Here is a 26,339-nt window from a genome sequence, read left to right as displayed (position 1 = left end):
AGATCATAGCCGAGAAATGACCACGGAAGAACTTATGGAGTTGGCAGTGTGTTTCACAGCAGGAAGTTGTGGAGAGGAGTTCTTCAGAGGAGGAGGGGGGCGGGGGAGGAGGAGGAGGAGGAGGAGGTAACAACAAAGCAGCAATCTTCTGGCGCAATGAGAGAAATGCTGAAAGCATGGGAATCGGTTGCATGGTAGCATCATACAATGAAAATCATAACCCCAACAAAGCAGTGGCTATATGCGCTAGAAATTTATTTGATGAAAATGCTGTTTTGCATTTTTGCCAAGCATTGAAGCGTCGGAAGAAACAAATGACTATAGATAGCTTCCTAGCAAAAAGAATTAGTTATATGTCAAACAATGGAAAATCCACGATGGCATGTAACAATATTATGAGAAGGAAAGTTGCTACTCACCATATAGCAGAGATACCAAGTCTCAGATAAGCAAAACATAAAAGACACTCACAATTATAGCTTTCGGCCGTTAAGGCCTTCGTCAACATCAGACAGACACACGCACATACACACTCACGCAAACGCCACTCACACACATGACTGCTGTCTCAGGCAACTGAAACCACTCTCTCCGACTCAGCATCTCTGCTATATGGTGAGTAGCAACTTTCCTTCTCATAAAATTGTTAGTTATATGCCATGAATAATAAAGTACATAATACTGTATGTACAATTTTCTTTGAATAAATGGCATTAATAAAATAAAACATTTAGTACTTTTTCTGCATGGAATGCATATCATATTTTACTTTAATTTATACGGGATAAACTGTTTCGCTCAATGTGTGTTTCACACTACGAGTAAGATTCTGAAACGAATAATGCTCGCTATGCAAGGTTCCACTGTACTTTTGCCATCTATTTTAGAGCCTTTTTACTTTATTCAATTATCGGAGCTTCGGTATTAATGTACTAGAGGATCTTTGTCAATATATATATTTTAACTGAGTCTGAAGTTGACCCTTATTTAAACAGAGTTGTGCTGTCACCTTCCATCGATAATCTATCATCATGTTTTACCTATTCAGTGTGGATTGTGAAGACAAGATCTCATCACAACTCGTAGTAGGAGGTGAATTCACTGGTTTGGGCATAGTCATTCCCCAAACACATCGCTGGGAACATTGTTTCACCTTTTCACAAAGAGCCTCCCACAATTACATTAGACAATAGCAGAAGCACAGGCAACTGACGACCAGTTTATTATGTTATCGAGGTAGTTTCAGAAAAATGGAACAGAATGGCGGATGTGGTAAGAATAGTTTTATTACTAGAAGAGACGAGCTCTACAGGTACAGTTTGACAAGTTCGTCACTGACGGCAGACGGCGTGAGGATACCGAGGTCCGTGAAGAGGAGGCTGATGTAGGAGGGCGGCGTATAGTCCACCAATGGGTGCTCCTCCTGCAGGTCCTTCCCGTTCTCCAGCTTGCTAGTGGGATGCTGAAACAAGATGAGAAATAATCAAAAATAAATATCACTGCACAAGTACTGTACGGGCAGATGGATAAGTTGGGCAAAAAATAATGTTACAAGAAGTCTATATCCAACTCAGCATTATGCTCATTCATAGCGCAAATAACTGTTTCACTCGACTAAGCAAACTGGTGAGCCAAAACGTGTGATTGAGTGAGGGGAGTACGAGACTGAATGGCGAGATCATCAGGTCCATGATTCCAAAGTTACACATGGGAGAGAGAGGGTCTGCTGAAAGTGGAGAGAGGTCCAACTATAAAAATGAGAAAGTTACAACACACACACCAGAAGGTATAAAATGGTAGCCCAAGTCTAAAAACTGGGAAAACAGAGTGATAAAAGAGTGGTCTATGCAGAGGGGAGTGGTCATGGGTCCCAGACCAAGAACACATGGAGAGAGGCCCAAACCACAACCATCTTGTCCCTGATCCAGGAGCACAGCAAAACCTTATATCTGAAAATAAAAACTGTTTTCACAGAGGAGACTGAGGACCTATTCAACCACCCGTGAATTGTCTGCCAATATTAAATTTAAGGAATCTGGAAGACAATACTTAGGACAAAGGGCCAAAACAAGGGGACATTCCATCAATATATGGGATACTGTCAATCTGGCTCCCAACCACAGTGTGGGGTTGGTTTGTTATGCAGGAGGAAACAATGAGTTAGCCTGGTATGACCAATGCGTAGACAGCATAAGACAGTGGACTCCTTCCGATAGGAGCAGAAAGAAGAGCGCCAAATGGCAGTAGACTCCTCGAGTGCGCAGAGTTTATTACTGTGAGCAGTAGTGCACCAGATGTCAGTCCACTTTTGGGTAAAGAAAGATTTGACATAGATGTCCACATATCTGTAGCTGGAATCATTAAAGGGAATGGGGGCAAGTATCTGCTCCTCTAGTCAAATGGTCAGCGAGTTCACTCCCTGAGATGCACACACGACTTGGAACACAGAGAAAGACAACTGAGCAGGTGGTACGGACAAGGGCAGAGAGGTGGTCATGGATAGCAGAGACCAAAGGGTGATGAGAGTTGCACTGGTCGATAGCCTGCAGGCTGCTCATTGAGTCGGTACATATAAAAACACAGTGGAGGGAAGCCTGAGTAACAAAATGGAGGGCCCTGTTAATGGCTCGCAGCTCCGCTGTGAACACACTACATAATCCTGCCAATAAATGGTATTCTAAACCAGTAGGAGATGTAGAAGTGTATTCTGCTTTATTATTGTCTTAGAACCATCAGCGAAGAAGATGGTAGCACCATGAAAGGATGGAAAATACAAGGCGTCGGAAGACTATAGGGGCAACAGATACCTACCCTGGAATAGGTCAGTTCTAATCCATTGTCTAGGCACCAACCAAGGGGGCATGCGGGAGGAAATATGCGGAGTGGATTCCATCGAATGGAGATAGAGATCATGACAGAGGGAAGTGAGACACATTCTAACCAGTGATCCGACCTGTGGGCAGTTATCAGGAGGGAGACATCCCTCTTTTGCAAAGAGGACAGGTTACACTGGATGGTCAGGTAATTGGCAACTGTCAACTGCATAAGAAATCAGTTGGCTCCATCATATTTGTAGAGGGGGAATCCTCACTTCTATAAGGAGGCTGTCAACACGACTAGTGCAAAAGGCACCAATAGCCAGGTGCACCCCACAATGGTGAACTGGGTCAAGAACTTTCAGAATGGAAGGAGCCGTTGAGCCATGAACCTGTCATAGTCTACTCTGGACCAGACCAGAGCACAGTAAAGATGGAGAAGAGGAGCACAGTCTGCAGGAAGCAAAGAGCATTACGCATCCGCATGAATGTAGTCTTCAGGTGGCGAATGCAGGGTAACCATGTCTGCTTTCTATCAAAAATAAGGCCCAAGAAATGGGACTGTGCTGCAACATCGAGGAGCTAGTAGCCTAAATAAATTTGTGGATTGGTTTGTACTGTGGGTTGGCGACGAAAATGCATAACCCGCATTTTGGAGGGAGAAAACTGGAAGCTATGGGAGATGGACTATACAGAGGTCCGTCAGATGGCATCTTGGAACCAGTGCTTAGCAGATGCTACAGAGTGGAAGCTGCACCAGGTGCAAAATTGTCAACGTACAATGCCAGGGTAACTACAGGCTCAACAAAGGTTACAAATCCATTGATGGCTACGAGGAAGAGCACGACACTTAACGGAGAACCCTGTGGGATACTGTTCTGAATCCGAGGGGTGCTGAGTGAAGTGCCAACTCAAACCCAGAAGAGACAGAGATAAAAACTCACAGATAAAAATCTGAAGGGGTCCATGGAAGCCCCAGTCATGGAGGGCAATGAAAATGTGATGGCACCAAGCTGTGTCATATAAATTATGTAGGTCAAAGAAGACCGTGACAAGGTGCCAGTGGTTAGTAAAGGCCTGTCGGACTGCTGTTTGCAATCTGAGTAAATGGTCGGTTGGAGATAGTCCTTCCCAGAAGCCACACTTTTTATCACGTTAAGTCAGCGATGCCTGTGGCCACCACTTCCAGCAGCTCTTATACACAGGTAGCTACATGTTCTTTTTTTTTTTTTTTAACACTTCTATTATCTGTTCTTTTTTTAGTTATTTCATTGTTACTTGAGTCTCAGGTGGGAGTTTTACCATTTTATGTGGGACACCATGTGGTATTTGCAGATTTAGAAAAAGCTTTTAAGTGTTGAGTGAGCTGTATTCTTTGAAATTCTGAAGGTAGCATGGGAAACGTCCAAAAATAACAACAGTACATCAGATAAATATAAAATGCATTCTTACATTAAAAATGAAAACTTTCTTTTCAAAATCTAGCTTCATTTGGACAAAAGTCTACATTGGTTACCAAGCTATGGCAGTCTAATGTGAAAATTATGGTAGAGCAAAAGTTGGGAACCAGAATGAACAATGCCCTTATCATAGCACAAAAAGGCAAATATGCCCTGGGGAGAGTCAGGGATGTAAAAGTGTGGAACTAGCTTTACAACTTATCTGGTAGCTCCAAAAACATTTGGATCAAAACATATCGACTTGTTCACACTCTTTTTACAAGTTGACCCTACTTTCACAGTGTGAAACAAAAAAGGCCTAATGAAATTATGTCCAGAAATCCACGATTTTCGTTCTAGAGGTCATTTACTCAATCACACATTGTTACAGAGACTGCAGTCTAATATGCGCTGTATCAAGCAGCCACAGTTACAGTATGTGTTGGAAATCATTTCCATGTGTCTCAATGCATGCTTGTACACCCAGTATCATTATCTGTCTCACATGTTCACGTCGGCCAGGCTGCATCCGAACAGCGTCAAAGGCAGCATGTACACACTGCTCCAGTGTCTCCACATCTGAATGGGGTCTGCACACTTGACACTTTTGAGATGGTCCATAACCGGAAATTGCACGTGTTGAGACCTGGTGAATGAGCAGGCCATGCAACTGGACCCCCTCGTCCGATCCGTTGCCCAGGGAAGACACGACTGAGATGCGTCTGGACGTTGGCGGCGAAGTGGACCAGAGCACCATCTGGCAGCAGCAACATAACCCTTAGAATCATCAATGGAACTTCTTCCAGCAGGGAGGCAAAGTCACCCGCAAGAAATGCCAATAGTTCCGTTTTTTTAGACTGGTCCCAAAATATGTTCGCCTATTATCCCGGCCCACACATTCTGGATGCACCGATGCTCATAATTCACTGACACCATACCATGAGGGTTCTGCATACTGTCCCACAGATGACAGTTATGAAAACTGAAGATACCACTCTGCATAAAGGTACTCTCATCTGTGAATACGATGGATGATACAAATCCTGAAATCAAGGTTGCCTGGTGAAGAAACCAGTGACAAAACTTCTCCCGATGTGGAAAGTCTGTCGCTAGTAAGCCCTGTACATGCTGTAAGTGATAAGGGTAGTAACAATTGTCATGGAGAATGTTCCACACACTCGTCTGGCTTACCCAGTACTGGTGGGCTTACTGGGTTGGGGTTGGGTTGTTTGGGGAAGGAGACCAGACAGCGAGGTCATTGGTCTCATCGGATTAGGGAAGGATGGGGAAGGAAGTCGGCCGTGCCCTTTCAGAGGAACCATCCCGGCATTTGCCTGGAGTGATTTAGGGAAATCACGGAAAACCTAAATCAGGATGGCCGGACGCGGGATTGAACCGTCGTCCTCCCGAATGCGAGCTTACTGGCCGATACTGATATTGTGGGTGCCTTCCGCAGTGTTGATCACATTTTCCTCCAAGTCTCGTGTCTGAACATTTCGGGTGTCCTTCACGATTTCCTGCTTCCTGAAATGACCCTACCACAGACAAACGGCAAAACACTGTCACAAACATTGAATGCTGTGGTTGTTGTCGGCGGGGATAGGTCTCCTGTTACAACCTTGCTGTCTGCCACCCGTTGCCTGTTGCCATTTGCCTTTCCGTACGTAAACACGTCAGCACGCTCTCGATTAGAATATGAAACGATTGTGTACAATGCTGTAACACATCCACTACAAGGTGAGTCGGCAAGAGAAGTTAATCGGACACAACACTGCCAATTACCATGGCAGGAGATGGTGCTAGGGCATGACGTATGAACGAATAGTACCACCCTCCAGGAGGAAATCATGCATACTGTAACTGTGGCTGCATGGTACAGCATGTATTAGACCGCAGTCTCTGTAGTAAAGTACTATGGAACAAATGGTCTCTAGCACGGAAACTATGCTTTCTGGACATAAGTTCATTTGAGCTTTTTTGTACTGTATATGCTCATTGTTTGCAAACGGGGTGAAAAAAGCACCCTGTATAATATCGTATGGCTGACGAGCGTACATGAAATAGCTAAAAAAAGTTTTCCTGGGGCAGTAAAATTTCTGTGGTGTATTTGTTCCTGAAGGGACTGTAAAAGAATTGATTATTTGGTGTGGGGAGGGGAGGGTGTGATATTTCTCTCCACGGGGACCATTTCTTCCCCATACCAACACTCTGTATTAAGTATGGTTAGGGGTGTAAGAACAAGTAGACACAAATTTATGTGCTTCTACAGTGTGGAATGCATCTATTAAAGGAAGTATCCAAGAGCGGGGGTGCAGCTATAATTGGAAATACCCCAGAGTGGGATGCATGCATCCTAAACTTTAATGACACTTTGTGCCATATTGCTCAACATGACAAGTACCACGTTGGACAACATGATGACATGTCATGTTACACAGCATGACATCAAGTATCATGTTACTTCACTGGTCATATATATAACATGATGTTGGTATTAATACCAAACAAATAAAAAAGTGGGAATACATCACGATGTTTTGATTTAAATGTCTTTGAAGCTGCCAGATAAGTTGAAGAGCTAGTTTCCTCCTTTGATATCCATAACTCTGCCCAGGACATAGTCACCTTTTTTGTGCTACAGTAGGAGTATTTTTCATTCTTGTTAAAATAATGTGCAATGGGCTCGATGGAGGTTATACTGAGAAATTGTTTGTAGAGAAGAATGTCATATGCTAATTTTGAATTATTAAATCGTGCCCAGAACAGATTATTTAGGTGTCTAGATACTGATACCTATAAAGATCACATGACATTATGTGAACAACACTTTAAAGCTCAGGTTCAGTTTTCTGTTTTGTACATCCTACCACTCCAATATGGATCCAACACTGAGAGCACTATCATTTTTAAGAGGCCCAACATTGTATGTGGGGACACATTCAAAACAGAGAGCAAGAAAATTTCAATACATGACTTTTCATGCAATAAAAATCAATGCCATTGCCCATTAAAAAAATCCACATCTAAAAAATTAAGGACATATTCTCTACAATAATTATTTCACTTTTCTTCACAACATCAAATTTCCACTGTTTGTATAAGTTTCTCAGCAGAGAAGCATCAAGATACAAGTGAGCTATTACAATACGACAATAGGCTATTTTCCTATGTTAAAAATATGGTTCAGATTGTTATTATTCGGAGTGATTACAACATTCAAAAAACATTTACTATCAATACTCTCACAAAATATCAGTTATTTTTATGTAATTAAAGCTTCAAAATCAATAGATACCAAGATTTGGTCACATTATCGAAAATGCTCTGTTATTGGCTGAAGCTCTTGTAATATCACAGACTAGGAGTAAGACGAAGCTATATGTGTGTCACAGGAGTATTAGCCGAAGTTACAATGTTTTTATGTACTTTTTCTGCAAATAGTTAAGCTCCTTAGTATAAAAAATGCATTTACAACTTTTAAGTAACAATAGACAGGAATTTTGTGAACGCTGATGGTGGCAATATTACAAAAATTGATGCGTTTATGCTCCACTCAATTAGAGCGGCGATATTTGTCACGACGGACATTCTTTTCTCAGCTCCCTGCAACATCATTAAACCTGCTCAAAACTAAGGGTTTGTGGAATTTTGCAAATTGGTCTATATCCTATATCTAGATTGTTGATGTCAGTCATGAAATCTGACCCAAAACACAATAAAATTATTCTTGGCAAATATTAGTGCTGCTTTCCACTCTACAAGATATTCAGCAGATGGCCACGATCTGTAGTGCAATAGATAGCGCATGTAATTAGGGATATGAAGAACACGGGTTCGATTTTTGGAAGGGTCATAAATTTTTAAAAGTTTTAAATGAAATATGAAAATATCGCTAGCAAGAATGAATGCATTGTAGCAGTTGTTTCAATGGAGGAATGTATTGCATATAGCTTCTTAGTCTGGGAAATGGACACGTGAGAATAGATGCATCTATTTTGCTTATACACAATTAACTTTTTTGGAACTTACACACAATTCACTTTTTTGGAAAGCATAGCTAGTAGTGAAGATATCACGATACTCCTGCAGTACAACGAGGTGTAGAATGATGAGGTTTCGTATCCAGAGAGATATAAAGCATGTATAGGGCTATTACAAATGATTGAAGCGATTTCATAAATTCACTGTAGCACCATTCATTCATTGACATATGGTCACGACACACTGCAGATACGTAGAAAAACTCATAAAGTTTTGTTCGCCTGAAGCCGCACTTCAGGTTTCTGCCGCCAGAGCGCTCGAGAGAGAATGTAAAGTGTGTGAACAGCTATTTTGCAATGGCACATGTAAATGTCAACAAAAACACAATAATACTCTGTTTTTAATTGGTGTGGTGAAATTTTGTAATTGTGATTTGGTTTTCACATGAATGGACTGTCAATTTGTTTTATAAATAAGTTAAAATATTGTTGCAGGCTAGATTTGAACTAATGACCTATGGATATCGCCTTTGAATATTCAATAGTACACCGCTCTACCAACCGAGTTACCAATAATATTCAAGGGACTGGCTATAACGACAGTTTTTACTAAGAGTTTAATTACGTTGACCAACGCTACCCTTCTTTATAACACTGGGAAAGCGTATCTCAGAAGTAAATTGTTAACTTTAGAGTGTAAGACATTTTTAATTAAGTAACGGAAAGTGGGCATTGACGGAGTGGCATTTTGCCGGGACAGTGCAACCAATTTTTATGCACCTTCTCATTCTCTGAAGCACTCAAAAACAATTTTCCAAGAGTTTTTATGGATGTATCTGTACAGTGTGGTACTACGTGCCATTTGCAACCCATTTTCCGAAATGTAAATTCCAAAACAAGACATCACTGTGAATTAGCTTCATGACAGTGATGTCACAGGCATCACATGACTTGAACGGAGCGTTTTAGCGAGCTTTCAAATTATTTGAATATCACTTCCATTTTTATAAAAAAAAATACTGAAAGTCAAGAAGGGAAAAAGCACGTTATGGGTATAAACTGACATAATTAACCATTTTAGATGATTTACAGAAAACAGTCAGATACTCTATTCTGACTTCTCTTACCTTGAATTCATCTGGTAGATCCTGCTGGTTGAGCGGATAGAGGCGTACAAACTTAAAACTTTCGCACAGCACGTAGAACGGCTTCTTCATTTCCCTCGCACACAGTGCCATTGTGTAACTCCCAACCTGTTGGGTCACAATACATAACATTATTATGAAACAATGATGACTTCGTTAACTGTAAATAATATTACTTGAAAAAGGCTATCATACTGACAAGTAAATCTCCAATTACAGCTTGCTTTATCAAAACAGAAAAACATAATTCTGGCATGCTGCAGCCCAGTAAAAAAGTTCGTGACGGGAGGGATACTCCATAATACACAGTCACTGTGAAGAAACTTCTAAAGATACAGAGACTACTGCATAACAGGCCTAAAACAATGCATAGGCCTATAGGCAGAGAGATTCTGAATGAAACACACTTGGCTGTCAAGAGAGAAATGTATGAAGCATTCAGTGACTACCATAGTAGAATACTGTTAGATAATCTTCCACAAAACAAAAAAATCTGGTTATATGCAAATGCTGTTAGTAGCACCAACATTAGTGGGTATCAAAACAAAAGCTGAAATACTTATCTCTGTTTTCAAAAGTTCCTACAGAAAAGAAAACCCAGGAGAATTGCCCTAATTTAATCCTTGTGCCATTGAAAACATGATTGAAATCAGTATTAGTGTCAGTGGTGTTGAGAAACAGATGAAATCATTAAAAATCGAAATCCCTATCCGATCATATACTGAATTTGCAGCTGAGTTAGCCCCCCTTCTAACTATAATCTATTTTAAGATTTCTTGACTAAAAAAACCTTGCCCAGTAGTTGGAAGAAAGCACAGGTCACACCTGTCTACAAGAAGGGTAGTAAAAGTGATCAAAAAAACTACCGTGCCATATCCTTGACATCAATTTGTTGTAGAGTCTTAGATCATATTTTGTGCTCAAACATAATGAGGTATCTAGAACAGAATGACCTTCTCAATGCCAACCAGCACGGATTCTGAAAACATCAAACATGTGGAACTCAACTCTCGTTTTTTTCACATGACATACTGAAAGCTTTGCATAAAGGCAGTCAGGTAGATGCAGTATATTTCTCGATTTCCAAAAAAAACATTTGACTCCATGCCACACATGCACTTATTGTCAAATGTTTGATCACATGGGGTATCAAGTGAAATTTGTGACTTGACTGAGGACTTTTTGGTAGGGAGGGCACAGCACGTCATGTCATGTCACCTTGGGTGGAGAGACATGGTCAGATGTAGAAGTAACTTTGGGTGTACCCCAGGGAATGTGTTGGGACCCTTGCTGTTCCTGTTGTATGTTAATGACATTACAGGCGATATTAACAGTAAAATCAGGCTTTTTGCACACAATCCAGTAATCTATAATGAAGTACTATGTGAATGAAGCTGCATACATATTCAGTCAGATCTTGGTAAGATTTCAAAGAGGTGCAAACATTGACTACTTGCTTTTAATATTCAGAAACGTACAATTTTGCACTTTACAAAAGAAAGACATGTAGTATCCTATGACTATAATATCAATGGGTCACAGATGGAATCAATCAACTCATACAAATATCTGGGTGTAACATTTTGCAGTGATATGAAATGGAATGATCACTTAGGTTCAGTTGTGAGTAAAGCAGGCACTAGGTTTCAGGTTATTGGTGGAATACTGGGGAAGTGAAATCAGTCTAGAAGGGATATTGCTTACAAATCACTCATGCAATCCATTCTAGAATATTGCTCAAGTGTGTGGGACCCTTGCCAAATAGGACTAATGTGGGATATTAAATGTATACAGAGAAGGACATGGATGGTCACAGGTTTGTTTGACGAATGGGAATGTTACTGAGACACTGAAAAAAATGGCTGGGCAGACTTTTGAAGACAGGCATAAACAAACTCGAGAAAGTCTAGTATCAAAACTTCAAGAACAAGTTTTAATTAATGACTCCAGGGATATACTAAACTCCCTAAGTATCGCTCACTCAGAAATCATGAAGACAAGATTAAAATAATTACAGCACACACAGAGGCATTCAATCACTTTTCATACGCTCCATACATGAATGGAATGGGAAGAAACCCTAATAAATGGTGCAATGGAATGTACCCTCTGCCATGCACTTCACATTGGTTTGCAAAGTGTAGATGTAGATGTAGATGTAGAAGATCAAAAAGCTCTAGAGTATAAGTAATAGCATATAATACATGCCCTGTCTACCCTATTCAATAGAGTCGGTCTGCAGTTTAAATTCTTAGCAAGTCATCATCATCATCATCATCATCATCATCATCATCATCAACAACATCAGATGATTGTTAAACAAGAAAGAATAAATAAAACTTTGTATGAAAGATAAAAGAGCATTTAACTTTCTTGTGCAAGGATTTGTCTAAAAGCGGGAAATAACATAGATTAGAAAAGCATTAGACATGCCTTTGAATGGTACTCGCAGAAGAGCTGTATGTACTTTAGTGACATATGGAGATTACCAAGTGAAATTGTGCCAGACAAATATTCTCTAGTACTCTATAAAATTGTAAGATTCTCAATTAAACACTGAACATTAAACTCTCAATCAGCACATCATCTGTATGTGGTTTTGAGCGCATCATTCAAAGGAGCCTCATGTATTTCTCTAATCTAGTATATAATTAGAAAACATGACTTTCCCATTTTTTTAAAAAAAATTATATTCACTTTTTTTTCAGAAAGCATAAAATATAATATATTTAAATACAGATCAGTGTTCTATTATTATTATTAGTGTTATGACTACTACTACTACTACTATTATTAAGAGTACATACGCCAAGAGAAAACAGAGAAGTTTCAATTTATGATGAAATTTGATATTTTTTGACACTTCTTTTACATGGCTAACAGCAGCTGTTTGTGAAATATTTCAATTTGCCTTAAAGCATTCATTAATAGTGTCTTAATCACATAGATTATTTTCAAGCCAAATAATTTCATCATCATCATCTTCTTCTTCTTCTTCTTCTTCTTCAAAATTAGACCTCACACTGGTCAATTTGATATGTCCATTTCCCACTCTTCTTTTGGCTACAAAAATTCAGAAAGAAAGAACATTGTGTAATTTCTAGGGAGTCTTGTATTCACTCTGCTCAATCACTTCATCAAAAAGGGAGATGGTAAAATATTTTTAAAACAGTAACACTGTAATCAACTAGAAGATTGGTTGGAATTTCACGACGTTTCACTATGCACAGTCCCATCAGAGATGGTATTCCGTTGCCACTCTACAACCTTCGAACTGACTGACACAGCCAGTTATAGGGGGATCTACAATGTAATCTGAAGCAAGTCCCTGTTTTTCACATTATCAAAAAAAGTGACAGATAAAAATCTTAGGACTGACTGTGGATCAACCAGAGACCTTTGGATCTGCAGTCTGCTACTTTAGCATTGAGTCATAGGAAACTAGATTACAAAATCTAAGCAACTTCTACTCACAACTACATGTGCTTGAATACATTGTGATGGAGAATTTGTATCACTGCACATGCGACACCTTTTCAGTCCTCAACAATGATTTTAACGTTGATTTAATATATTACTAACACTGTAAAAATGTGATCTTTATTTTCAAAGGTAAACCCAAATGTATGTTCTATATAATATTAAGTGCTATGGTCTGACAAATTAAATTTTATTATTGTAACTTTACTGAGAAACAAGAGACAGTTGGCTACAGAAGCTGGAAGTGGAAAGATAGGCAGTGAGGGCTCCTCGGCTTGTTAGTGGAGAAATGTTTGTGTTTTGCGGAAAGGATGTCTTATTTCCATGCTAACAGTTGGACAATGTGTAGTAACCAAAACCAACTGCAGAAACGCCTTGGGCTGCGGATCGGAGCCGCCAGGTGGGGAAGCCGCCAGTGGTGGAGCACGCACCACTGGGTAAACACAAGGACGAGTCGGACGACAGACCAACGACAACTGACAACAACCGACTACGACTGACTATGACCGACACAACAAGGAAGAGATAACCCTTTAGTGAGCAAATTATTTCCATAAGTTGTAGACTTTTTATGAACACTTTATTGGGCTAAGGAACCATTCATAAAATCATAGTTTAAATCTTAAAAGTGAGAGTTTAGCCTAAGAGTATAAAAAAATTAGTGTGAACTATTGTTCCCACCGAACTCTGGAGTAACTTCTCTTGCTAATTTAATAAAAAATGTATATCCTTTTTTTTAGTACAAAAAGCATGTTAAACATTACATTTATATTAGTATTTGTTCATATTGTCCTTAGAGTTCACTAAGGTGATGTACTATGGAACTTAGAGAAGCATGGTGCTACACACAAAGGTACCCGACAGTTGCTGCACATTAGTTTCGTTCTTTTCTTTGTTCTTGGTGCTACATTGGCGGCATCTTGTGTTTGTTGTACCTTTTGTAGGCAAATGAGTTCCAACTTTCTCCAGACGAACTTCATCTGGCACTCCAGACCTGTCCCCTTTCTGGTGTTTGAAAATGAACAGACCTTCTTCTTCGCTTATGACCTGAGATTCCAGAGATAAGCTGCCTCGCCAAGTGCAAACTAAATGTTAGCTGGTCTGCTTCTGTCTTCTGTAGCTTCCACATAATGTAGGAATTGACAGCTGCCAAATCTACAAGAAAGAAAAACAGTGTGCCACCACTTCCATGAACGATAGCCTACAGCATACCGTTCATGCAGGTGATAAAATCTATCCACTCCTCCCATTATTTTATTATACTCTGCCACAGCCAATGGGCAGAATACTTACTTCACTTCTGCTTCCATCTTTGTTTCTTCTCAAAACAGTTGTAATGTGTTTGGATTGTGGTAATTTGATAGTATACAAACAGGTTTGCTATCCTGCCACTTCACTGCAGCAACACATGACCTGACAGAAAATTCGAATTCTCCCCTGCTAAGTCTAGAATTTTTTTTCAGCATATCTGTGAAGTATTTGGTGACTCAAAATCATCATCAGAGTCAGCATCGATATCTGAATCTTCTACATCTTCAGGTAAAGCATACAAAATTCTGAAAACCTCTTCTGCCATCAGTCCAGGCATTCTAAACAATAAGAAACAAACAATAACTACGATGCCAATTACGCAGCCATATGCACTGCACTTCACCCAAGTTCAGTGGGAAAAATAATTCCCACTAACCTTGTAATATTTACGTACTTTTTAGTCAAATCCAGCAAATATACACGAATACTATCTCCCTCACAAATGTAAAAGTAGATAAATATGACACAAGTCACTTCACACGCAAAAGGAAAGCACACTGTACAAAAAACGCTGTGGCGGTCGAAACAGTGGCTCGTTTTCGCACGGAAACTGCGCTTCTGCATTGATTGACTAACAAGGTAGAAATACAACCGCTTTCGCACACCCGTTGACAATTTACATGTAGTTAGCATACTCTAACAGAGCTGACAGCACAAGTTAGAAGTGGGAACACGGGTTACCACTGAACTTACAGCGAAAACAAATAAGTGGGCACTATAGTTCCCACTGGTCACTAAAGGGATAAACAACGGAGGCTTGTGGAAACCACAACACCAAACACCAACAGTAAATCCACTCGGAACCAGAGCCAGGCAAATGTCAACAACGAGCAACGACCAGAACGCAGTACCATCGAGATAGAAACGAAATCCAGAGCGAGTACCAGACTGACTGGACTAGGGCAGAGCAGGTCCCTATACACGAAACCGGAGAGAGCGGCTATTGGCCGCTGTCTGCACGTGGCGTAGCGGTGGCGCCCTCGCTGCGCAAGAGCCGCTGCGCAGAATAGCCGCCGCGGAGGCGGAGCCCTCTATGGGCTGACCACGTCCATTTGTTCTGGTGCGTGTTCGACTTCTGCGGCGGAAGGTACTAGACAATGTAGCACAGAGAGGAGACTGAAAGTATTGAGAGAGTGGCATGCAGTTTTGGAAATTTTGCGATGAGTGGAATGAAGATGATGTCACAATGGGTGATGGTCTTGTTTTCCTCTCACTTAGGGTCATCAGAGACCATGCCTAGCAACTTCTTCTTTTTTTTTTTTTTTTTTTTTTTTTTTTTTTTAAAAAAAAAACCCCAAATGGATTACGCTCTTTCCTGGTTGCCTGTCTTCTCTCTGCTGTCCATCCACTGTTCCGGTTTTGGTCGTCGTGAAAGCCTTTAAAGTTGTTGATGTGTGATCTGCTCTTCGATCTGTCACAGATGTCCTGATTCACTTCAATGCTCTTGAGGTCCTTCCCTGAACCATTTATCATAATGTTCAGGTCTGTTGCCCAATACATTAAGGTAAGGTAAGGTTGTATCCATCCTGAACAGATATGCATATGATTTCAGCTGTCATTTTCCTACTGACTTCAACAGCCGTTCACTGTCGCTGTATAACTCTCCTCTTGCTGGAAGCTTATACTGTCTATCTATTGTCCTAGGGCCCATTACTTTGCAAATTTCTCAGATTTTCTCAGTCCAGCTTTTCATGTCATTCTGAGGCATTCACTTGTGTAGAGACTGTCTGTTTTGACCACTGTATAATGACTGACTTAAGCTTTCTTGAAATTGCCTTTTTCTTGTATAGGACACGTGTCCTATGAAGAACAGCACCCATCTTCTCTTGCTGCTGTTGATGGCTTCTTTTTCACTTGCTGTCTAACTGAGGTATCTGAGACTGACCACTTTTTCTATTGTTGTTAGATGATGAAGCGCTGTTTGGATGTAGGTTATGTACTTTGTTTTCTCAAATGAAATTTGCAGGCCAGCTTTTTCTGCCTGTAACTACAGCATATTTATCTGTTCCACAGTTATCTCTGTGTTTCTTGACAGGACTGCCAGGTTGTCGGTGAAGGCAAGGCCATTGACTAATACATTCTTTAATCCTCCAATGTAAACGTTGTGCAACACAACTTTCCCAGCTAATTCCTTTCCCCATTATCGAATGACCTTCTCTGACATGCAGCTGAAGGAAACTGGAGACAATCCATCACCCTGCCACACTCCAATTTCAATTAAAAACTCTCTGGTAAATTCTTCAATGAATTTTACTTGTGAATGTGTTGCTTGATAATTTCCACTGTCGTAGAGATCATTCCAGATGCTATCAAAATGCCAAACAATATTTGCTAGTTAACTGAATTAGAGGCTTTCTCAAAACCAATTGAGACCACTACCAGGGCCTTAGACATGTAATTGTTGTACTGTGTCATTGAACTGTGAGATGAAACATCGACATTTTAAAGTTTCGACAGAGAGAGGGTTTGATGAGGGAGAAGGCAGAAAAGAGAAGACAGAAGAAATAATACGCAAGAGATTTCTCAAAAGAGTCAATGCAGAAGAATGTCAATAACACAGAAATCAAGAAGTCAAAAGAACAAAAATTGTGAAAGTTCTTGTCAAAGACATACAAATGTACGAACAATAGTGGTGACTGTGAACAGAGAAGAAACAGCTATTTGTTTTGACAGAGAGATGGAAGAAGCCGGTGAACTACAGCGACTGTGGATAGTACATAAAAAGTGACTGTAGAGTGATTTTTTTGTGCTTTGGAAACAGATTTGGAACAGTGTACCAATTGTTAAAATTATTTATTGTGATGGATACACATTCATTAGTTTGAAAGTGAAAGTTTGAATAAATTGACATCTTGCTGTTTAAATGAATAATTGTGAGGGTGTAATCTGCAGTGAACATAGTGAATTAACTGAGTGGATCCCATTGAAACATCCCATCCCAGCATTGAAGAGCCTCAACAGCAGGACCACACAATGATACAGAAGTCTGAGTCCATGAGCATACAATATGCTTAGTTACGAAACTATTCTTTGCCATATTGTCAGTTTCTGGATAAGTAAGACATCTGCAGTGCCAGAGATTAGCAGTCATCTTCAGTCAATGCCACTGCTACAGCCACAAGTGAGGAGAAAAACAAGCTCAGTGGAGCCATGTTCAAAACAAACAAACAAGTGTGTGGATACGTGAAGTTAATGGGACACCACTGGCAATATTTCAAGCCAGTTAACAGCAAAGAACATTATAACAGTGGTGGTTATTCCTAAAGTTAATAATAAAACAAAATACTTTTCTTATTTTGCAGGAAAAATTAAATTATTACTCACAGCTATATACAGTGACTGATTATATAGAAAACTTCAGCAGGAAAACCTTTTTTCTTAAAAGGGAAATGTTAAATAAATTCTTAAATGTTCACCATTTCTTTGACAACACAACACGGTTTAAAAATTAGTTCAATTATGTCATTATGCTTCCATATTTACTGAAAGACCACACTTGTCACATATGGCTACATACACAGAAGTAGGTACTTTGCTATAACTGTTTCACATTAAAGTTACAGTTGAGTGACAATCAACCGCACCCAGATTGTGTCATAGTTTTTCAATAAATTCACAGTAAGTCAGGCATTTATAAATTTAAGTAGGAAAATTTGCAATAGTGACATAATTATTCAGTAATTCTGTCTGAATCTAGACAATTCATTTAACCTATCTAAATATATAAAATGCTACTATTTAGTGTTATAATTGCAACTCGTGTGTGTGTGTGTGTGTGTGTGTGTGTGTGTGTGCGCGCGTGTGTGTGTCTGGGCGCGCGTGTGCACGTGTGTGCACGCGTGCGCATGCACGCACACACGCATATACTAGGTTTAGCTTTTATTAGCAATTCTAACATTCTGACGGAACTGTAGCCAGTGAAGAGATAGTTTTTTTGTGTTCTGGTTAAGAACAGTGACAGTCCATCATCCATAGATTTGTAGTGAAAAAACATTTTTCCAGTATTACTTTAGGGGAGGCCATAATATTGAGTTTACAGATTTACTTCAAACTTTTTACGCCTTTAGTAGGACATTAAAGCAACATAATGTGCAAGAAGTAAGGTGAAATAGTCCGGCAATTAGGAGAAAATCACAACAGAAGCTTAACACATGTCTTAGGTAACTGATGTATCTGTGCATAGACACTGGACATTAGAATTCAAGGTGGTAAAGTAGTTAGCGTTTGAGCTTCGTAAGGTTTGACTCTTGCTCAAACTTAATTTTTAATCTATATTTTTTTCTTCACTGGTCATATTATTTAATTTATATGACATTTTAGGGGTAATATAATTTTAAAAAATCACAAGTATTTGCATGAAGTTTTAGTGAATTTCATGTTATTTGAGTATTTACTATTTTTAATTAAATTTGATTATTAGAACAAACATATAATTAGCTATTGACAAGTAAATGAAGATAACACAAGGAGTTTTCCTGAAAATGTATGACTGTCATGATTTTCGAAATCCCTTGTACATGCAATCTGTGAAGGTACCCGGAACTACTTTGCACCTCGACACTTCGAGCTGCGGACTCAGAGGCAGTCCCCCATTTGGCAGTTCACCTGCATAGCAGTGAGGTGTTTCTAAAGTAGCAAGAATGAACAGTGTAGGTACAGTTTTTTTTATATCACCGGATTTACACTTGTACTACAAAAACAAAAGGTCTGAGTGGTAATCGAACCATCGTCTCATACACATTTGTCTTATGAAGCTCGAGCGCTAACCACTTGACCACCATGAACTCTATTCCAGAATGAGATATTCACTCTGCAGCGGAGTGTGCGCTGATATGAAACTTCCTGGCAGATTAAAACTGTGTGCCCGACCGAGACTCGAACTCGAGACCTTTGCCTTTCGCTGGCAAGTGCTCTACCATCTGAGCTACCGAAGCACGACTCACGCCCGGTACTCACAGCTTTACTTCTGCCAGTATCTCGTCTCCTACCTTCCAAACTTTACAGAAGCTCTTCTGCGAACCTTGCAGAACTAGCACTCCTGAAAGAAAGGATATAGCAGAGACATGGCTTAGCCACAGCGTGGGGGATGTTTCCAGAATGAGATTTTCACTCTGCAGCGGAGTGTGCGCTGATATGAAACTTCCCGGCAGATTAAAACTGTGTGCCGGACCGAGACTCGTACTCGGGACCTTTGCCTTTCGCGGGCAAGTGCTCTACCAACTGAGCTACCCAAGCACGACTCACGCCCCGTCCTCACAGCTTTACTTCTGCCAGTACCTCGTCTCCTACCTTCCAAACTTTACAGAAGCTCTCCTGCGAACCTTGCAGAACTAGCACTCCTGAAAGAAAGGATATTGCGGAGACATGGCTTAGCCACAGCCTGGGGGATGTTTCCAGAATGAGATATTCACTCTGCAGTGGAGTGTGCACTGATATGAAACTTCCTGGCAGATTAAAACTGTGTGCCTGACCAAGACTCGAACTCGGGACCTTTGCCTTTCGTGGGCAAGTGCTCTACCATCTGAGTTACCGAAGTACGACTCACGCCCGGTACTCACAGCTTTACTTCTGCCAGTACCTCATCTCCTACCTTCCTCCTTTCTTTCAGGAGTGCCAGTTCTGAAAGGTTCACAGAAGAGCTTCTGTAAAGTTTAAAAGGCAGGAGACGAGGTACTGGCAGAAGTAAAGCTGTGAGTACTGGACGTGAGTCGTGCTTCAGTAGCACAGATGGTAGAGCACTTGCCCGCGAAAGGCAAAGGTCCCGAGTTCGAGTCTCAGTCGGGCACACAGTTTTAATCTGCCAGGAAGTTTCATGAACTCTATTGTCCCACACCTACGCACAGATACATCAGTTACATAATAGATGCGTATAACTCCTCTTTTGATTTTTTCGGGACTGCCACAGTAGTGCCCCTTACTTCTTGCACATTATGTTGTTTTAATGATCTACTAAAAGTATACAAAGTTTGAAGTACATCTGTGATGCCAACATCGTGGCCTCCCCTTGTTAGTCAGGCATCGTGCAGCAGTAATGTTCTGTTTTAACATTAGCCATTAACTACAACTGAACAGGAACCAAAAGTGTTGAAAACAAGAGAACTGTGTGTTACATACACGTATACATAGATTGTGCACTGAGATTAACACTAAAGGTGATGCATTTCACTGTACGAGATGCCGAAAAGCTGTGTCACCTTGTTTATGATGCCTCCACTTTCCACAACACCTTCTGCTCCGACCATGACGAGGTCGACTTGTTCCATGATGTAGCCAACAGCGGAGTCGAGGATGACTGTCACCGGAATACCCAGGTCACGCAACTTTTTGCTCATCAGAACCCTTGGGAAATGAGGAAAAATATCTCAGGTTACAACCATATTACAGACAAAATTGCAAATTAAAACAATGAGTAAGGAATGGGAACAACCATTATAAGGTTACAAGCAGAGAACACTTTTATTGCAGCATATATATCCTGGTTTGTTTATGTTCCCTTCACAGATGTGTAGCTATTTCCTGCTTTAGCTTTTGCTGCTCTCACAATGCAGAAATGTTGACTGCTGCACTTTTGCACTCTCACTTTGCTGTAAAGTATGGCCCACATAGATGCACCTTACGTACCACTTATTAATGTTTATGTGACTGTCTTAAGAAAATAAATGAGCAATAAGTCTACGAGGGAAGTCCAAAAATAACTGAAATCAAACTGTCATGCGCATTGTGCCACTAGGTGGTGTTAGTTTGGGGTCTCCGATGTCACCGAGTATGCTGATGTCAGTCGGGGTTAAATAGTTTGTTTGTGGTGTTCTGTTGTTTGTGTTCCTGTTTCAACCCTTATGTGATTAATGACATGGCCAACAAGAAGGCGCAAAGAGTCTGAGTGAGATATTGTTTTCTGTTTCAGCAATCCTTTAATGGTGGTGCTTTCGGCAAATCACAGATCTACAAGTGGTTTCCTCGTATAATGTGGCAATGTGTCAACTGAAGATACGCCACAGAATTTTTCGGTAAGCCTTTACTGACGATGCATTGGGGAAATCACAGGTCTAGGAGTGGTTTTCTTGTTTCAAATCTGCCAACATGTCAACTGAAGACATGCCATGACCCAGTTATTCTTAGATAGGAAGAAGTGACGAAAACATTGCCACAATGAAACGCGCAATTGATTAAGATTATCAAAGGACCACTGACCAAATTTCTGAGGAAACAAAGTGTCACAGAGCATGGTCAAGCAAATTTTAACTGAAGGTTTGAGCATGAGGCAGGTGTGAGCAAAATTTGTTCCTCACTTTCTCACATATGACCAAAGAAAAAACTGCGTGAATGTTTGCCACAACTTGAAGAGTTAAGTGCAGATGATCCAAATTTTCTTAAGATAATTGTGACTTGGGATGCAAGTTGGTGCTATAGGTATAATTCAGAGTCAAAGCAAACATCGAGCTAGAGGAAAACTGAAACACCACAATGGCCCAAGAAAGCGCATAAAGTGCGATCCAATGTGAAAACCTTTTAAGACAATGGCATTCTCCACAAGGAGATCATTCCTCCAGGACATTTTATCTAGATGTGTTATGAAGATTACGAGAGAGTGTGCGGCAAAAATGGCCAGAAATGGGGAGCAATGGGGACTGGTTGCTCCATCACAACAATGCTCCAGCCCACACAGCTCCGACGGTCCGAAACTTCATGGCAAACACCATCATGGTGCTCATGCTTTACCCACTCACCCAATGTGGCTCCATATGATTTTTTATTTATTTTTTTGTTTCCACGGATGAAGCAAACCCTGAAAGGAAAGCATTTTAGTGATGTGGGTGATGTCAAAGAAAAAGACACTAACAACACTGAACAGTATTCTGCCTCAAGAGTTCCAGAACTGTTTTCAGCAGTGGCAAAAGTGCTAGGACAAGTGCAGTAATGCACATGGACAGTACTTTGAAGAGGACTAAAGTATAGTGAATGGACAATACTCTGAAGAGGACTAAAGTATAGTGAATGTAGAGTTCAATAAAAGCACAAAATAAGAAAAATTTTGTTTTTCCTGATGAAAGCTGGTTTTGGCTCAGTGCCAATTATGTTCATCTGTCAAGAGGAGATCAGCTGAAAGCCTGCATCCAACCTGTCTGTATGCTAGATATGCTGAACCTACACTTGGAGCTGTGATCTGGCATGCGATTTCATATGACAGCAAGAGCACTTTCATGGTTACCCCATTCACTTCGACTGCAAATTTGTACATCAATCTGGTGATTTGACCTACTGTTCTGCCATTCATGAAGAGCACTGCAGGGGATGTTTTCCAACACGATAACGCCTGCCCAAATACCGCTGTTGTAAGCCCAACATACTCCACAGTATGTCGAAATGTTGACACTAGACCTGTCTCCAATGAAGCACATATTGGATGACAACTCCAACGTTATCTACAAGCAACATTAACTATCCCTGTATTGACCGACCAAGTGCAACAAGCATGAAACTCCATCCCACAAACTGACATCTGGCACCTATACAACACAATACATGCACATTTGCACACTTGCATTCGACAGTCTGGTGGTTAGATCAGTTATTAATGTACCAGCATTTCACATCTTCAATGGTTTCTCACACATTTGCATTTATCTGTGATCTTGCAATGTTAATCACATAAATATGCTTTTTTTTATTTTAAATTCAATGCATTAGTATTTGTAAAATGACTCTTAGTGTTCATTAAAAAATGACGATCATTCCACTTGGGACCTGTGGAATGGTACATTAGCTTATTTGTTTTAGTTGTAAATATTTGTCATGTATTGTTGTTTTTCTGACATGTTCCACATCCTGGAGGACCTCCTCACTACGGATCAATTGGAATGAAAGTGAATCTAATCTAATCTAATCTAGACAAATGTCCCAAAATTTCAGTATTCTACATTAATTGTTTTATGGTGTTGTGATTTTTTTACTCGGCTGCGTATTTTCAGGCTCTGGACCCTACTTATACATAAGTAAGTCTTTAAAAACTATGTTGTTAATAAAAAAGAAAAACAATTAATGACATTATAGGTTTTAAAAATTTTTCCTTGTTGTGGGCATAAAGTACCCCCTCCCTGTTATGGAAAAGGCGTTGGTATTGCTGGGATTAAAAAAAAACACCGTCAGAGGTGAGAGAAGTGAAATGTAATTAAAAAAAAAAAATCCTCATACTGACTGCAGACTGAATCCCAGATCTCTCACTTAATAGTCTGAGATTTACTTGGTGAGCTACAATCGCCGTCACCATGGGAGCAACATTTACAGAACACAATGAGTAACAGCAGGAATTTCCAAAGCAGTTATTAACAAAATATTTAAGTACCTTTTTCAAATATTTGTCATTTCAGATTCTACAGCGCCAGGTGAGAGGGTAGATTGGCGAAGGCATGGGCCTTTCTGGGTGAGCTGCCTGTCCTTTTCAGCCAAAAGCTTGGTCAGTGTGTAGAGAGGGCTTACATTTTCCCTGGAGTTATGCACTGCAGGCAATTCTATCACACAATTTTAATTTGTTTTGACAGAATTTTCCTTCTGATGGCAATAAAAGTGTGGCACCTCATATAAGAGTGTGGTTTAATAAGTCTGGTGAATTTCCATGAAAGAATGGAACATTTTCGTTGCTCCTTCACAGTTGGTGAGCTCTGTTATTCCAAGGACCATTTAGAGTTTCAACAATTTACAGCGTATAACTCGTTGCTGAGGGTCATCTGAACTGATCAGTGTGTCAACCGTGATTCCAAATTGAGAAAAGTGAGTTTTGTGCTGTTACTAAACATTTTCATTTAAATGGTAGGACTGCCGTACAAATCAAAACAGAATCAGATGAAGTTAACGCCAATTTTGCACCATCACTGAAGACCATTTACATTTGGATTAATAAAGTTAAACATAGTTGGACAACGGCTGAAGACGTGTGCTCCAGCTGTTGCAAATGAGGTCACCACAAAGAAAACCACTGACAAAAACCATGATATGGTAATCCAAGGTGACCAAATGAAAATTCGTGAGACTGTAGGCATCCATCATTACACAACATAGTCAAAACAACAGGCAAATCAATGGACAAAATCTGATGAAAGAGCACCATAGAGGACAGAGACCATTTTGTCAGCTGACTAGGTGAGGACTATTTTTGGCATTCCCACAGAATAACTGACATAGATTACTTGGAAAAAGGCAGAATCATAGCTGGACCCTAATATGCTTCATTGTTGGACTGTTTGAAAATTGCATTGTCTGAAAAAAGACCATGGTTGACATACAAAAAACTGTTCTTTCACCAGGATAATGCACCACCCTACACATCAGTGATAACAATGGTGAAAGTGCACGAACTGGGCTTTGAACTGGTTTCTCATGCACCGCAGCTACCAGACTTAACCCCAAGTGACTTCTTCCTGTTCCCTAACTTGAAACTTTGGCTTGCTGGGAAGAAATTTCACAGAATGAGGAAGTGAAAGTTGAAGTCAACAAGTATTTTTACGATGGGACTGAAAAATCTGGAGGATACCTGGACTAGGTGTATATCCCTCCAAGGAAATTACGTTAACAAGTGAGATGCTTCCAAAGCATTTTTCCTTGCTATTTTACCAGACTTATCATACCACCCTTGTAGTATGGTCAGTCGCCTCCCAGGTGGTGGTCATATCAGGAAGTACTTTATATTTCTGCATGAGACATTCAAATAAGGGTGTCCATCAGCCAACAGTTACGACTGTTACTACCAAGTAGTTTACAAGATGACATTCAGATGCCAAGCACTTGATATGAGTGACCGCATACCTACACTCTGCCAGTTCTCAGTAGTTCCTACTGTTATCACTTCCAGTCCTGGAGTTGCCAAGAAGTTATCTACAGTGCGAGCAGTTCCAGTCGTCTGACAGTTTGCACAGAGTGTAGAACATTAGTGAAGGTGACACCAGAAGGATAATCTATTCAGAGACTGAACTTATTACACTCTAAACTGCAGCCCAAACTCAACTTCAACTACATTAGTTCATAATAACTTAATGGATTAGGTCAGGTTAGGTTCAGAAGTTGACATCAGTGGCATGTCTTCTCTGCAAGCAAAAGCCGAGTTTATTTTGGTGTACAATATCCTAAAAACTGATTCTCATTACTCGTGTGTTGCCAGTGTTATTCCGTTTAAGATACATTGCTCTGTGACATGGCAGAGTGCAGTAGGCCACTTTTCTATAGCCACAGATTTCGGTAACTAGATGTTCGCTTCCTGCTACCTTATTGTTGGATACCTAGCTTTGAAGAACTCAACAGTATGACATTTCCCTGAGGCACATCAGAAGTTACTTCTTTGTCCTTGTGTGCCCCTTTCTCTCAGTATAACACAATTCATTCTGCCTGTCAAAAAGCTTACAATTCATTCACAAAACAGGACTGCATATCCCTTATGAAAATATCTTCTTTAGAAGCCATCACTAGGTACTGAATTGAAATTAATCCAATCTGATACAAATTCCTCACACACAGTTTGTATTCCCACTACTACTACTAATAATAATAAAAATAGTAACAATAATATCAAAATCAACAGTCCTCTACGCAAGCGAAACATTGACACTCAAGAAAGAAGAGAGAAAGATCACTACGAAAGTTTTAGGAGCAAGGCATACTCAACATGTTTACGGGCTACAATCAATCAAAAACAATAGAAAAGTCTTCAAACATCACAACTGATATTAAGAAAAGATGAATGAGTGTCGTCAGTCATCTCAACCGACTACCTGAAAAGCGACTGACAAAAAGGATAACAGACTATGTAAGATCACTTAAGAACTCAACACCTAGGCTGAATGAAGTTCGGAAGACATAAAAAATGCAAACATAAGTCAAACCTACATTTTAGAAAGAGATACCTCCAGACACAAAGAAGACAAATCTGAAGTTACATCAGAGCAACCAAAACAAAACTAGTACAAATGAAAGTGGTGAGAAGAACATCAACAAGCCTTCCTGGAAAGAATGTAAGCCTGCTGGAACAACACGAAAAACCTAAAGAAAAGCTTATTGAGTCATTTGCTTCACCCTTCACATGGATGACGCTAGTCATCCACATGATTTTTCCATTCTATTTTGTCTCACTGGGCATAAACTCTCCACACGTGAGCTTCAGGCATTACTAGCTTTCAGTAA

At 40.1% G+C, this 26,339-nt stretch overlaps 1 protein-coding gene across 1 annotated transcript in view; it reads right to left on the bottom strand.

Annotated features, from left to right (window-relative positions):
- Window positions 1–1,266: 1,266 nt before the first annotated feature.
- The window catches only part of LOC126428341 (translation initiation factor eIF-2B subunit alpha), a 44,799-nt gene continuing 19,726 nt past the window's right edge, over window positions 1,267–26,339 (bottom strand). Inside the window, exons 6-8 of the mRNA XM_050090274.1 lie at window positions 20,366–20,510; window positions 9,363–9,488; window positions 1,267–1,462 (exon numbers count right to left, since the gene is read on the bottom strand). Coding sequence (XP_049946231.1) covers window positions 1,307–1,462; window positions 9,363–9,488; window positions 20,366–20,510 — 427 coding nt within the window. The 3' untranslated portion in view covers window positions 1,267–1,306. The remainder of the gene's footprint in view (window positions 1,463–9,362; window positions 9,489–20,365; window positions 20,511–26,339) is intronic.

Source organism: Schistocerca serialis, chromosome 12 (genome assembly GCF_023864345.2).
Source record: "Schistocerca serialis cubense isolate TAMUIC-IGC-003099 chromosome 12, iqSchSeri2.2, whole genome shotgun sequence".
Taxonomy (NCBI): domain Eukaryota; kingdom Metazoa; phylum Arthropoda; class Insecta; order Orthoptera; family Acrididae; genus Schistocerca; species Schistocerca serialis.
Note: the sequence above shows the minus strand (reverse complement) of the source record. Positions and strands in the feature narration are given on the sequence as shown.